This window comes from Callorhinus ursinus, unplaced genomic scaffold (genome assembly GCF_003265705.2).
Source record: "Callorhinus ursinus isolate GAN/ISIS: 27379988/994484 unplaced genomic scaffold, GSC_fseal_2.0 scaffold63, whole genome shotgun sequence".
In the NCBI taxonomy this organism is placed as follows: domain Eukaryota; kingdom Metazoa; phylum Chordata; class Mammalia; order Carnivora; family Otariidae; genus Callorhinus; species Callorhinus ursinus.
Genome location: NW_027397125.1, coordinates 6,964,409 through 6,979,833, shown reverse-complemented (window position 1 = coordinate 6,979,833; position 15,425 = coordinate 6,964,409). Strand labels below are relative to the sequence as shown.

Genomic DNA, 15,425 nt, shown 5'->3' with positions numbered 1-15,425 from the left:
TCATCTTGCATGACTTAAACTTCATACCCATTGAACAACGACTCGCCCTTTCCCTGTACCCGCCAGCCCCTGGTAACCACTGTTCTATTCTCTGCTTCGAGGAGTTTGAGTATTTTAGATACCTCATGTAAACGGAGTCATTATGCTAAGGGAAATAAACCAGTCACAGGACAAATACTGCATGATTCTGAATACTAGATTTTCAACAGTTATTAATATGCTCCTGTATAAAATAGAGGCATTGCATTGCTATGTATCTTTACATATTTCTAATAAAATAATTAAAATACACCTTGTTCCAAACATATTTAAGGGTATACATTGGCTAGCTGAATAATTTACATGTAAAATATCCCTAATTTTCAGACACATGCCACAATATAGATGAACCTTAAAGACATTATGTTAAATGAAATAAGTCACAAAAGGACAAATACTGTATAATTCTACTTATATAAGGTGCACGGAGGGGTCAAATTCATAGAGCCAGAAAGCAGAATGGGGGTTGCCAGGGAGGGGAGAGGGGGAGGGAAAGACCGGGAGTTGGTGTTTAACGGGTATGGAGTTTGACTTTGCAAAGATGAAGTTCTGGAGATGGAGGACGGTGATGGGTGCACAGCAGTGTGAATGTACTGAATGGTGCTGAACTGTACACTTAAAATATTTAAAAAGCCATCTATATTTTACCACAAAAATTTAAAATATATATATATCTTTCAATTATGACATGCAAAAAGACTGTGTGTTCCAAAAAAGATGGAAAGATGGACAGATCTGTGTTCAAATTGAACGGTGTGGGAAATTCTGGAGGAGAAAAGGTTCTTTTAATTGTAGGATTTTTTTTAAAGCAATTTAAAATGCTCATATAGAGGCACCTGGGTGGCTCAGTCACTTAAGCATCCGACTCTTGATTTCAGCTCAGGTCATGATCTCAGGGTGGTTGGGATCGAACCCCTAGTTGGGCTCCATGCTCAGCGTGGTATCTGCTTGAGATTCTTTTTTTTCCCCTCTCCCGCTTTCCCTGCTTGTGTTTTTTCTCTCTCTCTAAATAAATAAATAAAATCTTTAAAAAAGTTAAAAGAAATGCTATACAAACGGTGACACTTTAAAGGAGAAGCTGGAAAAAAATAAAGTAAAAGTTGGTACAATATTCAAGTGACGGAAGCTTACACCAAGAATCCAATGCGGTGCATTTAATATTTACTGTGATGCTGTCTCTGAATGTCTTTTATAGTTTGAAAAAGAAAAGTATGCTAAAAAATTCCCACATGCAAGGGAAGGCTATATGGGAGAAAAGATCCTTGTAGTTTCTCAATAAATATTAACAAAATGTTTATATAATATATTAAGATCTAGTATATGCTTATTGAATGGAACATTCACCATTTATTCCCATACATTTTTCTAATGTAATAGAAAATTGATTTATTTCTGAACTAGAGGAGTCATAACTATTTTAATTTGTATGATCCAGAAGAATATTTCTCAGCTGCCACAGTGAATGTTTTTTTCTTCTGCCAATATGCTGCAGTGGTTAAATATGCAAGAGAAAGCTTTGTCATAATTTTAAAATATTACTCTGATGAACTCAGCAAAATCTCACTAAAACTATGAACAGTGGCATTTCTCATGCTCTGATTAGAAAGAGTGAAGTGTGTTCTACAATCACAGAAAGTTAAAAGCAACCAAATAAAATCACTGTGATGAATACATTCTACTTACAATATGAATAGATGATTTTTTAGACTTTATAAATATTTAGCGTTTATCATATATGGTATTATCAGCATTTATTAGTAGTCAGAATGTGTTTGGCTCTCCTGGTTTTCTTCAGATATTTATAAGTACACATTAAACCTTTTGAATTATGTAGAGACATTTTAATGGAAGAACCTAAACTTCAGTGACTGAAATTTGATTTATATTTTATAACACAGTTAAGTTCTAGAATGTTTAGCTTTAAAAAAATGTCCTTTGAAGTATATTGGGATAAATGTCATTGGTAAAAACAGCTGAGCCATTCACCAAGATTTTTATGGAGATGACTGCACCATTTTGCTTTCACATATTTTTAGGGTGATGGATTTTAAAAACTAATTTTCATTTTTCAAAGGACAGGGTGTTTCATGTTTTGCAGAAAGTGCAATGATTGACATTTTAACCAGTGAAACATCAGATAATGAAAGAAAGCAACTTTTCCCCTAAAACCACATTTCAACATATGTACAATCCAAAGTTATTCTGTCTCGACATCTTTATATCTTTGCCGTTCGGTGACCTAGGCACCGTTGTGAAGAGCCTGTGGAAGGATTTGGCAATGCTCAGGTTACATTGTACTTTGCATCCACCCTTACTGGTCTTCCTGCCGTTTCATACCGTTGCCTAGTTGGGGAATAGGGTTGATACTTGTGGCTTCAGTGGTCACCTGCAGTGAATAAGATTGTTATTTGCATGGATTTATTTCCTTTGTGTATTAATATATAATTTTTTAAAAGATTTATTTATTTGAGAGAGAGAAAGAATGAGCGGGGGAGAGGGAGAGAGAATCTCAAGCCGACTGCCTGCTGATCATAGAGTCCCACAAGGGACTGGATCCCACAACCCTGAGATCACAACCTGAGCTGAAGCCATGAGTCAGAGGCTTAATTGACCCAGGTGTCCTATTATATAATTTATTGCCCCCAACAGGGCAATATTGAATTTATTAGCCAAACAGGGACACTTGGGGGGGGGGAAAGAGGTATTATTATGCTAGGACAACAGACATAAAGTGTGGTCACCCTACCCATGGAAGATTTTCTATTCCAGGAAGATGTATTCGAGGGAAGAATTATGGGCACCCTTGGGAGTAGGTGGAAGGGTTCCTTGATCAAGTCCAAAACTGAGGATTTGGAACCATTAAGCACATTTCAGAGCTCAGATATGTATTTTGAGTCTTGTGTATGTCTGGACTCTACCAACTGACTTAGAAGAGTTCTGAGGTCACTTAACAAGTGGCAAGGTTCATAGAGAGCCAAGGGACTAGACGAGAGGATTTTCTGGATGTCCGGGAGACTGTCACAGCTGGTCATTGGTGCTTAAGTCTATGTCAAAAAACAGAAGAGACTCTTCTTTGAGGAATAACTTTTTGTCAGTAGTATCCAATGAACCCTGTAGGCAGAGCTGAGTAAAGAAAAACACATCCAGAAGCAATAGATTTCCAGTTAGGAGTGGCATTTCCTTGCATATTGATTTACCATTAGGTGATACATAACATCTTCTCATTATTATACTGTACTTAACTCATGTTTATTTTGGGGGGAAATCATTTAAGGGAGAATACAGTATTTGTAAAGAAAAAAATAACATATCCATTATATGACTGTCTAAACAAGCATAGCTCTGAGATCTAAAAATGTTTAGATCTAAAATGTACATGTAGAGAAAATTTAAGTGTCAGTGTTACTTGCATAGTGGACTTCTGTGTTTTAAGAGTTGACATGTTAGTGATGAACTATCTGGTCATGAAACCAGGCATCCCTGTTTATAGAAATTTGAAGATCCTTTGATTATTAAGATACAGTGAGCTTATTCAGTACACTGGTCAATTTGGTCATATTATTTTTTTAAAGATTTTATTATTTAGGGAGTGGGGGGGAGGGGCAGAGGAGAGGAAGAGAGAGAATCTCAAGCAGACTCCCCACTGAGCACAGAACCCGATGTGGGGCTTGATCTCATGACTCCCAAGTTCATGACCTGAGCCGAAATCAAGAGTTGGACGCTTAACTGACTGAGCCCCTTGGATGCCTGCTTTGGTCATATTATTTAAAATTGAAAATAATGGTTAAGAGCAGGCATATGGTGATGAAATCCCTGGTTTAGGAACGCTTCATAGTATATAAGCTTTGGTGTTAGACATTCCAAAGCCTAGATGTTCCATTTACTAAATTTACTACAGACGAGTTGCCTAGAACAGCTTTTCTCTTTGGGGGATGATTACACTTACTGTGTAGGGTATTTGAAAGGACTAATGGTAATATATGCAAAAAACCTGGCACATAATGGGGACTTCTGGTAACATGTCTATTGTTCTTATTACTAAAGATAATAGCATTTGATCTTCAGGTTTGTCAAAACTTTGGGTGTATTCTGACCAAGAATTATTTTGTCCCCCTTCTTCCAGTATTATAAACAAGCTTATGCGTGAAAAGGAATATGTAGAAATAAATTTTTACATTGTATTAATTTATTCCCCAAGCTGTTATCTAAGATAGCCTGATACTCTGATTCTTATTTTAGCCAAAGGGAATTTAAGCACATAAAGCTAATTTCTCAAAAGCACAAATCATATTGTTAGAATTTCTAGTTTACTGCCCAGTCTTGCTATTTTTTTCTCACGAATTTGGTGGCAAAACTGGTAAGGACTCTATGAAGCTAACCAACCCCAAGCACTGACTTAATCTAGAACTAGTTGTTTTTTTAAGTTATCTCATTTTATTTTTTTTCTCCAAATTTCTATTTAAATTCTAGTCAACATTCAGTGTTACAGTAGTTTCAGGTGTAGAATTTAGTGATCCATCAGTTACATACAAAACCCAGTGCTCGTTACAAGTGCTCTCCTTAATCTCCATCACCTGTTTACCACCCCACCCCGCCTCCCCTCCAGCAACCCTGTTTGTTCTCTGTAGTTAAGTCTGTTTCCTAATTTGCCTATTTCCCCCTTTATGTTCATCTGTTTTGTTTCTTAAATTCTACGTATGAGTGAAATCATATGGTATTTGTCTTTCTCTGACTGACTGACTTGCTTAGCATAATACTCTGTAGCTCCATCCACGTCACTGCAAATGGCAAAATTTCATTCTTTTTTATGGCTGAGTAATATTCCATCACATATACCATACCTTCTTTATCCATTCATCAGTCGATGGACATTTGGGCTCTCTCCATAGTTTGGCTCTTGTTGATAATGCTGCTTCAATGTTTATCACTGAGGTACATGTATCCCTTCAAATGAGTATTTTTGTATTCTTTGGGTAAATACCTCATAGTGCAATGGCTGGATCATAGGGTAGTTAGATTTTTAACTCTTTGAGGAACGTCCATACTGGTTTCTTTTGTGATCAATTTAGAAACTTAAGTATTTCCCAACTTTTTAGTTGTGTATTAAGAGGGAAACAAAAGCAAAGTTCAGAATGTCTAATTTACCTGCACTTCCAAAGTGGCTAGGCATTTTATTTATTTATTTATTGAGAAACTGGTAAAATAGCATAACAGAATGAATACCAAGTTGCCAGCCTCAAACTGTTCAGGTGTCCAGAATCCATTCTCTTTCAAATGGATGTTTTTAAAACTACTAACTCAGCAGGTGAATCCTGTTGGTCTTGGCAGATGAATCAGTTAGTCTCTGAAAAGCTCTAGTTTCACTGTACATCACTACGTACAATAGAGATGGCCAGCCAGCATGAAATGTGCCACACTTGTAGTTAGAAGAATATAGAAGGACAGTGCCTCACATGACACATGGAAAACTCTGCGGTTGGAAAAAGTAAAACTCTTCTGATAATCAGAAGACATTTATTACAAAGTGGAATGATTGTTCTGCTCTCCGAAGTTGATTGGCTAATATGAAGTCAGTGTTTCAGGAATTAAATTTCCTACTTAATTTCTCCTCACCTGTTTTCCATGTGGAACAGCAGATCCCCTCACATGTGACTTTGAGTCTGGTTTCTGCGGCTGGGAGCCGTTTCTCACAGAAGATTCACAGTGGGAAGTCATGAAAGGATTGGCCAGTGGAGAGACCCACCTTCCTGATGCCGATCACACAGCAAACTCAAGTCGTGGTAGGACATTTTCCTCTTAAAAAAATTGGTTGCCTTTCTTTCGTGTTGCAGAATGATGGTCCTGTGTATTTTCATTTCTAGCTATAGACTACATACATGGAACTCCGGTTTGTCTTGCTTGAAACTCTCCTGATCAACATAATAATTTGTAGTTAATTGAGTTTCTTGAGAAGAATATTGTTTTAATAACCAACATTTTTGATGTCTTATTTTTTACAAGGTTGGGTTGAAGGCATGGTGAGGGTGGGAAGTCTGATAATTTTCTCTAGTTGCCAGAACTCATGTACAATAAGCTTGCTTTCTTTATAGAGCAATCCAATTTTTGCAAAACAGAAAAAAAATAGTTTAGTCTTTCTGGAAACAGAGAATAGAGGTGTAGCGCTATCTATAAAATAAATCGACAAATGCTTGAATGGAATTTAATCACTCTTAAGGCTTCTTTGTAACAAACAGTCTTCTTTCTCATGTATTTTTAACCACGATTACAATTTTTACATATCCTCTTAAAGCAGTCAAATGACACATAGTGTTTCAATAAGGGTTTGTGAATCTCCAAGGAAAACAGAAGGGTTTTCTATTTTTTCTTGTTTGTGTAGATGTCATTGCCTAGGTACATGAGTATCATATTAACTTTATAAAAACACAACTGTACTGTCGACCCCCTCTTGGACATTATTTATTCTCTTTTGAGATTTCCAAAGAGGGATGCCAGAACTAAAGGTGTTGACCGTATTTTGAATTATAGCCACTGGAAACTGGAGTTGGTGGGGGAGCATGTTAGGGGATGGGGAGGGAGACTCTGACCATCCATCCGTTGTCTTAAACTATAAACCCAGCTTATTTGACAGTGGAGTAAGGTCCTAATTTTTTCTTTTTGTGCCAGTGAACCTTATTTTTTCTTTAAGATTCTGTGGTGGATTAAAGTTTGAAACAGAAAGGACTAATGATTGGAGCTATAAGTTAATAACCCATTTTCTTCAAGCTCATATAATGTTTCTTTTTCTTTTCTAAAACCAATTACTGAGTACATATCCTATACTAGACCTGGGGTACACAGGAGGAAACCATGCTCCCTGCCGTTGGGGTGGTCTGAAGTCTAGTGACTGAAGCAAGTAAGTGAGGATTTGCAATAAGATATAATAAATGTTTTATGCAAGATGGAGGGTGACTCAGGTGGAATCAAGAGGCCTTCCTGAAGGAGGTGACTCCTGAACTGAGCACTGAAGGGAAATGAAAAGTTGCCAGAAAGGCTGAAGTAAGAAGAGATGTCAAGGGAGGTGTTCTAACTGAGGGACTATCCTGGAAGAGGGTGGGAGAGATGTAGGTAGTTCCAGTCGAGTGATGTGTGTGTTTAGACAGAGCATAGAAAAGATGAAGCAGCCAACTAAAGAGGGGGATTGTGGAGAGTTTAGGAATTTGAAATCTATCTGGAGGACCATGGTGACCATTCAGTCTATGAAAGCACGTGACCCATTAGTTTTGTTCTAAAAGGCTGAGATGCAACACTTTTCTGTAACACTGAATGGCCTGCTGATTACCTTTTAAAGGAAGCTCCAGGGTGGTTCAGAGGCTGGGACTTGGCCTGGCTGGGGGTGGAGGGTAGAAGGCTGAAGTTAGGAAGCTTTAAGAGCTATCCGGGAAGGGTGAGACACACTGAGGCCTAGGGTCATCTTTATTGCGGGCTCGCCTGTTGGCGTGTTCAGTCTGGCTCTGCGCCTGGGTCTCTGGGGGAGATGGGCTTGCTGTTTCAGGAGGTGTGGAGCTCTGCCTTGGGCTAAATGGTGCTTGCAGTGTGACTCTTTTCTACTCGTAAGCTCCTCACATGGTGCATGGGGTGGCCTTAGGTGACCTCTCATACAGCAGGGTGGCGGAGACCCCTCATTGCCCAGGGGTAAGTCAGGATGTTGTTGACACTGCACAAATTAGCTAAGTGCCTTTGTGCCTCATTTTCTTTTCTTCAGCTAGAAAATAGGGAAAATCAAAATATCTTTCAAGAACAATTATTACGAGGTTTAAATGAAGTAATACCTGTTATATAGTAAAAGCCCACTAAATGTGAATAGCTGTCTGGTGTCCGTTCGTTCTAGTAAGAAAACTAGGAATACCGCAGGGCTGTGACAATAAGAAAACATAAGTAATCTTTAGACATTGTGTAATTACCACTTAATTATGATTTATGCCAAAAAGAGATTCTAAAAGATCTCCTTTGTTAATTATTGAAGGACCCATTTTTCTTTTTCTGGGATCTAAACAATGCTCACAGATAACAACTGATAGAACTGCGGGTAGCTGTTCTAATTGAAAGTGAAAGCGGCAAAGAAGTTACAGGTGTTCTCTCAGGAAAGGGCAAATCAAGAGTCCTTTGGCCATTAAGTCTGTTCTTCTTTACCTGTGATTGTCATTCTGACTTTAAGATGATCACTAGTGGTCTTACATCCCAAATGAGGAGGAGAAAAAGTCAGTACCAGAAAGAGCAAGGAGAAGTGAAATGGAAGTTTCTGGGGGAAGGCAGCAGGCTCAGTCTCCCGGTTCCCACGTCTAAGACCGTGCACTTGTATACAGCCTATTACATTCCTAGACCTATGTCTTGGTGGGTTACAGCGCCTTAAGGAACTGTTTAATCTCCAGTATTTTTCCTCATATATGCACACTCCCATATGTAATTTTACATGAAGGATGAATCGCTTGACATTATGTAGCTTTTCTTTTTAGGGTAAAACCTTGATTTTCCTACCTCCCTTCTTTGGTTGGTTTTTATTTTCCAGTTTCTAGTTGTTACCCTATTGAACATCCAAGCAGGCAACTCATGTTTATCTATTTTTATCTACGCTCATGTATACATATATGTACATAATTGATATGTATACATTCAAGGTTGTAAGTATCCTGGCGATTGTTTATTTTGTCAAAAAATGGGATCCTGTTGTAACTACTGTATCTTATTTCCTTTACTAAAGATAGCTCATGGCAATTCCTCCAAGTCATCAATTATAGTCGTTTTGAATTTTATTTTTTCTGTTAAATATATATATTTATACGTATATATACGTATATACCCATGCATACATATGTATATATACATATATGCATTTATACGTACATATATACACATACATACATATTTATTAGTGGTGTGGCCACTCGGAAGGGTTTATTATGGGAGGGCCATTACAGTTATGATGGTGCAGTCTGCCTCTGCCGGTATCAGGGACCCTGCCGTCCACGGCCACCCAGCCAGGTTTCTGAGGGGGTTGCCCATCTGTTAAAGTATAATTTAAATGCAGTAAAATTCAACCTTTTTGGTGTATAGTTCACTGAGTTTGAACAAACATATATAATTGTGTAACCATCAGAAAACTCAGGATATAAAAGAATTCCATTCTCCTCCAAATCTATACTGCTTTGTAGTCAATACCCATCTCATTTCCAGCCACCGGCATCCATTGATCTGATTTCTATCCCTATAGTTTTTCCTTTTCCTCAGTGTCCTATAAATTGGATCCTACAGTATGTAGCCTTTGGAATCTTTCAGTTAGCTGAATGGATTTGCGATTCAGCATGTTGTTGATTGCAGTGCTTTTTTTTTTATTGCTGAGTAGTATTCCATTGCATGGATAAAGCAGTTTGTTTATCCATTGATCAGTTGAAGGGTATTTGGGCTTTTTCTAAATGTTGGTGATTACAAATATTCTATAAAATTTGCACACAGGTTTTTGTTTGGACATAAGTTTTCGTTTGACTTGAGTACTCTGCCCAGTCCCTCTGTACAATTAATTTTTTCATTCTGGTGATGAGTGCAAGAGTACTATTTCTGGCCCACTGTGACCTCCGGTCAGAAAGTGGCCCCTTTCGGAAGTTTAGGGTGCAGCCTCAGGTAGTTTCCTCATGTCCATGTACTGGTCAGTACTCAGGTGGAGATTTGCAGGAGGGGGAGACTGCACATCTCTGGAGCTCTACCTTTGCAGCTCCGTCCTCTTGGAATGAACTCGAGGCACTTGAGTCTCCTTTTGGCTCCCACCTTCCTACAAGGCAGCCAGAAACTGTTTAGGCAGTAAGCTGGGGAAATTGTATGGCTTAGCTCATTTGTTTTCCCTCTCTTAGAGATCATTATCCCGTGATCTTATATCCTCATTGTTGTACATAAACCATTGTTTAACGCATTGTGTGTGTGTGTGTGTGTGTGTGTGTGTGTGTGTGTGTGTGTGTTTGCTAGTTCAGGAAGACTTAATCTTGTCCCTGATCTCAACCTTGCCTAGAAGTAGCAGAAGCTTAATTTTTTTGTTAGTTTGCTTCATTTCTTTGGTCTGGATATGCCAAAATATATCTAGCTATCCTCCTATTGAGTGACAGTATGACAGTGCTGCAAAATCCATTCTTCTACACATTTTCTTATATAGGACGCTTTCAATTCTATGCAATAAATAACTGTGAGTGAGACTACTATATTTTTACAGGAAGATGTATTTTCCCCCAAAATCTTAATACTTAAAATTCCATTGGCAAAATAGGATTGCTTTTTTCCATTTGTCTGTCAGCAATATGCATTATATTCGCTTAAATTCTTCTAATTTGTGGGTATAAAATGATTGCTTATTTGTAACCTTTATTTGTATTTTATTGAAAAATCTTTTCAAATGTTTCTAATTTCTCAGTCAACTTAGATCATCTTTATTTTATCTAAATAATATTCTGAAGCTTTTAACATATAGATTTAAAAAATATTTTGCTAATTTTTTTAGGTTTTTGATATGTTTGCAGCTATTATAAGTTATATTTTTAAAAACTTTTGGTTGTTGCTGGTATATAGAAAGGCAATTATATTTTTAAATGTTGACCTTGTATCCAATGACCTTGTTAATTTTATTCATTATAGCTAAGAGTATATACATGTATGTGTGTGTGTATATATATATATTTTTTATTTTCCCAGTTCACAATTATTTTCTCTGCAAATAATGACAATTTTATTTCCTTGTTTCTAAATCTTTAGTCTTCTGTTTTTTTCATTGCACTGGCTAGTAACTCTGGAAAAATGTTGAATATAACTGGTGGTAGCTGCTATACTTCTGTTGTTCTTATTTCAGAAGAAAATTGTCAATAATTCAACCTTAGGTACTATATTTGCTGAAAGATTGTTTTGCTTTATTAGATAAAGATGTTCCCTTCTATTCAGAATGTGGTTTTTGTGTGTGTGCGCGTGCGCGCGCGCACACACACACACACACACACACATATATGAGTCTATGTTAAAATTTGTCAGATTTTTTTTTTAGTATCATGATAATCATATTTTTTGTTTGTTCATAAGGTGAATTTTTCAAATATTAAACCACCTTCTCATTCATGAACCAAATCTCATTTGGTTGGTTTTGTTTATTTAATGCATGATTTTTTATTCTGGGTGGTAATATTGATTTATGATATTTGTATCTATATTCATTATAAGGTCTGGTCTCTAATGTTTTCACATCATGTAAGGATTCCCTCCTAAACCATTGCATTAAAAGCAGGTGCATGCTTCATAAAAGGTGAGGTTGAGGCTGGCATGGACAATTTAACGCATGGAGGCTAACCCCCACTTTTCTTTAATTCTTATACTGTGTTAGTCATGTTGCCCCTCTGGGGGTGTGGGTGTACAAGAGTTTTGCAATATGAACAATTCGGATTACCAGGAACCATCTCCTTGATATACTATGATTCCATAGTTCTCTTAACTAACTACATTCTGCACAGCAGACTTATGAGAAGGTAAATCCAGAGACATTTTTCTAGAAGTCCTTGGGTCTAGGCTCAGAGTTCAGATTCTCTTTACCCTGCACTTATAAATATTAGTCTGTATTGTTCATTTTCTAACTCTTAAAGTTCTCTTAGGATTTTATTTAGCTTTCAAATGTTCACTAAATATTTTTATAATATCTTTCCATCTAAAAATATATCTTTCTATTTAATCAGAGGGTTAAAGCTAAAAAATAACTTAATACCATTTCTTTGTTTCCATTTACCTTACCAAATTCTCTTATTAATACTTGTCATTATTTAAAAATAGAAGCCTTGGGGTTTTCTACTTTTATGATTGTATTATTGGCAAAACATGAGAACTCTTATCTCTATTTTCTATTGTATTTACTGAGTTTATTATTTTCTTGACTTTTACATTCACTAGGCCTATAAGATAATGTTAGTCTAAGGTAATTAATATTATCTGCGATTAATAATGATAGAAATCTCTAGTTTCTCATTTTAATTAAAATAGCTTTGTTGTTTGCCGTTTAGGATATTTATTTGGGGGTTGATCATTAGTCTGCATTTAATTGCTTACTTTTAATATTTTCTTAAGATTTTTTTTTTATTGGCAATGGCTATTTTTTCCACAGTCTTCTCAATATTTGTTGATCTGAGTCTGACTCTACCTTGTAATTTGTTAATCTGATTGACTGTTGATAGAGCAGCTAAATTAAACTCAGCTTCCATTCATGGAACGCTCAGATTGATCAGGACATATAATTTTTTTGATAAGGATTTCAAATGTAATTGATAACTTTTCAATTAGAATTTTTATGATCATGAGTGACATTGCAGTTTATTTTTTATTTTCCTATTTCTGTAACTTTTAGATTAGAGATATCTGACAATGTAAGATGAGTCAAGGAGTCCTCCATATTCCTCTAAGACTTAAAGTCCCTTGAATAATGTTACAAGTATTCCTTAAAAACTAAATAAAACTCAGCCGTGAATTGAGTTTTTTTATTTCCAGATTTTTTTAAAATCACTTTTCCAGTCAATTTTGTGGTATACCCAATTTATTCAAACCTTTTGCTTCTTTTAGAATTTGGAGTTTTAGTTTATATGTCCCATCCTTTATGACTGCTTGTTTGAGATTGTATATATTGTTTTTAAATGACCAGGGGACTAGGATCTTTGAATATTTGTTAATTTATAGAGTTCTGATTAGTCTTTTAAAAGTATTCAATTGAATTTTAGTTGAACCTAAGGATTTTTAAGCTGGAATAATTTTTTTCAAAATCCTCTTTTCCTATGCTATTCTTTCATAGGTGAAACACTTTAATGAGCTTATATAGTTTCTATCATTCTTGGTTTGAAATTAGGGAATAATAGCTTTTATTCTTCCCTGTTGGTTTTGGGAAGACTATATAACCCCTATATGGATAGGGGTGCCTGGCTGGCTCCAGTCAGTGGAGCATGTGACTCTTGGTCTCAGGGTTATGAGTTCAAGCCCCACATTGGGTGTGGAGCCTACTTAAAAAAAAAAAAAAGTCCATATAAACTGGTTCTGTTTTTCTCATTCAGAGATGATACTGCTGATTTGCAACCTTGGTTGTTTGGTTAAACACGTGGTGGTAGCTATAAAATAATACATTTTAATTCTGAAATCCTTTCCTTTCCATGTAGTCAGCCTTGATCTGTATCTAGGAAAATCACCTTTTGAATATGGTATTTTTCAGTCAAAATTGTCCGCTTTCCTAGTTGCCCATCACTTCATGATTATCAAAGGGCGGGATCAGACCTTGACATTGTTCTGCGTCGCCTTCCTTGTAAATTTTCAGTATTCAATGAAGCTACCCCTGACAGCAGTTCAGAATGTGTGATCTTTTGAGCTGCAAAAGAGATGTTATCCCCCTGTACGTTTGCCATGAGCGCATCCACTGTAGTTAAAATCTAAAAGCAGTTATTTTGTTAACGCTCAGATTAGATCTTTAATTAAGCTTTCATCCCCACTAGCACAGACAACAATGTCAAACATGTAAGCCCCGGGAGAAACCCAACTCATTACACAGCCTCGCATCCTTCAGTACTTTGGGAAGAAACTTAAAAATAATGCTCTCAGGAGAATTCCATAAGGGCGTGTTGACTATCTAATTGTAAGCTTAGAAGCTTCATTTAATTTGATTTCAGACTCTATTTATGACACCAGTTAAGCCAATAAACATGTTTGTTTAGGGGATTTAGACAAAGAGCTTGTTTTTATCAATTGGATTTTATTTTTTTTAAAAGATTTTATCTATTTATTTGACAGAGAGACAAAGGGAGAGAGGGAACACAAGCAGGGGGAGTGGGAGAGGGAGAAGCAGGCTTCCTGCTCAGAGCTCCATCCCAGGATCCTGAGATCATGACCCGAGCCGAAGGCAGACACTTAACGACTGAGCCACCCAGGCACCCCTGGATTTTATTTTAGATATTTAATGTCATCCATATGAAAAACTTGGTCATCTACAGGGCTAAATGGTAAATAAGTAAAACGTGTAATTTTCTTGATGTGATTGACAGTTGATTGTGTGCAAGGATAAGATGTTAGAGCAAAGAACTACTAAATAAATGTACAACAGTAGAATTTGTATCTGTGTGACTTAAACTTTTTTTTTTTTTTTTTTTTTTTTTTGTAGTATTTTTTTTTTTTTTCGGATCCCATCAGTCTCAGGGAGTGGCCAAGCTTGGAAGTCCTATTCTTACAAAAGCACTCACTGCCTCTACCCCATGTCAGGTAATCAGTTATTGGAACTTCCATTGGCCATTCTGTGGTTGTAAACGGTTAGGCGTGGGTTACCTGTGCCAGTGAATGCCTGCTATGTTTTACTGCCATTTTCATGATGAACTGAGAGATTTATATGAGCTATTTCAACATGAAATGTCATTTCTTCCAAAAGACCATTTGCGACATATAACTTGAACGGTTCTTTTTTGGGGCCTTTTAAAGAATATATCTGTCATTTTATATTCTTTCCACATAGTCCTTCGAGTAATCCAAAGCTGTGGATACATGTTGCCAAAACTGCTGATTATTTTGGCCAACGGTGTTAATTGAGTAAAATAAAATAAGTGAAACAAGTGCTTAATGAAAGGAAGATGAAAGGGTGAATAAAGAGAAATAGGTACAGAAAAAAATACATTTTCTGAAATTTTATTTTTTCAATTAGTCTTTGTGGTGCCGAGTAAACATAGAGCAAGTAATACATGTTCAGTCCATTTCAACAACGCCATAAAGAAAGCAGAGAACGACTTCAGAGTCAGACAGACCTGGTTCAAATCTCAGTTCTGCCACAGATTATATATACTGTCTTTGAGAGTCCGTGTCTACACTGGAAGTGTAATATTAGAATGCCTTTATCGCATGGTTGTCAAGATTAAAATATCATTAAGCAAAGTATCTGACAAAGTATCTGGCACATAATAGGTGTTCGCTAAGCAGAATTCCTTTATTTTTCATAGAACTAACACTACATTTAGATGTTTCTGTTCAGCTTGCCGTGTTTTCTGTCTTTTTGAGCATTCCAGCAAGCCTCCAAGCCCTCAGGATTTCAGTTTATTTATTTATTTTTTTTGGTTATCAGAAAACCATGCAGATCGATACTGCTGCACACTAAATTCATCATCTGTAAATGTGGGGGTACAGCAGTTTATTCAGGCGTTCCTGCTGACAAGTCACACATTGTTCAGAGGAATAAATCTAATTGTATGTTCAGCTTGATATAAATCTGAATGGGAGTGCTCAGATCTCTTTTTTTTTTAAAGATTTTTTATTTATTTATTTGAGACAGAGAGAATGAGAGAGAGAGAGAGAGAGAGAGAGAGAGCACATGAGAGGGGGGA

General features: G+C 36.5%; 1 protein-coding gene across 1 annotated transcript in view; it reads left to right on the top strand.

The window, feature by feature from the left end:
* The window catches only part of MALRD1 (MAM and LDL receptor class A domain containing 1), a gene marked incomplete at its 5' end in the record, with an annotated part of 844,763 nt that overhangs the window by 122,046 nt on the left and 707,292 nt on the right, over positions 1-15,425 (top strand). The window contains 2 exons of the mRNA XM_073885547.1: positions 5,673-5,819; positions 14,222-14,319. Of these exons, the coding sequence (XP_073741648.1) occupies positions 5,673-5,819; positions 14,222-14,319 (245 nt within the window). The remainder of the gene's footprint in view (positions 1-5,672; positions 5,820-14,221; positions 14,320-15,425) is intronic.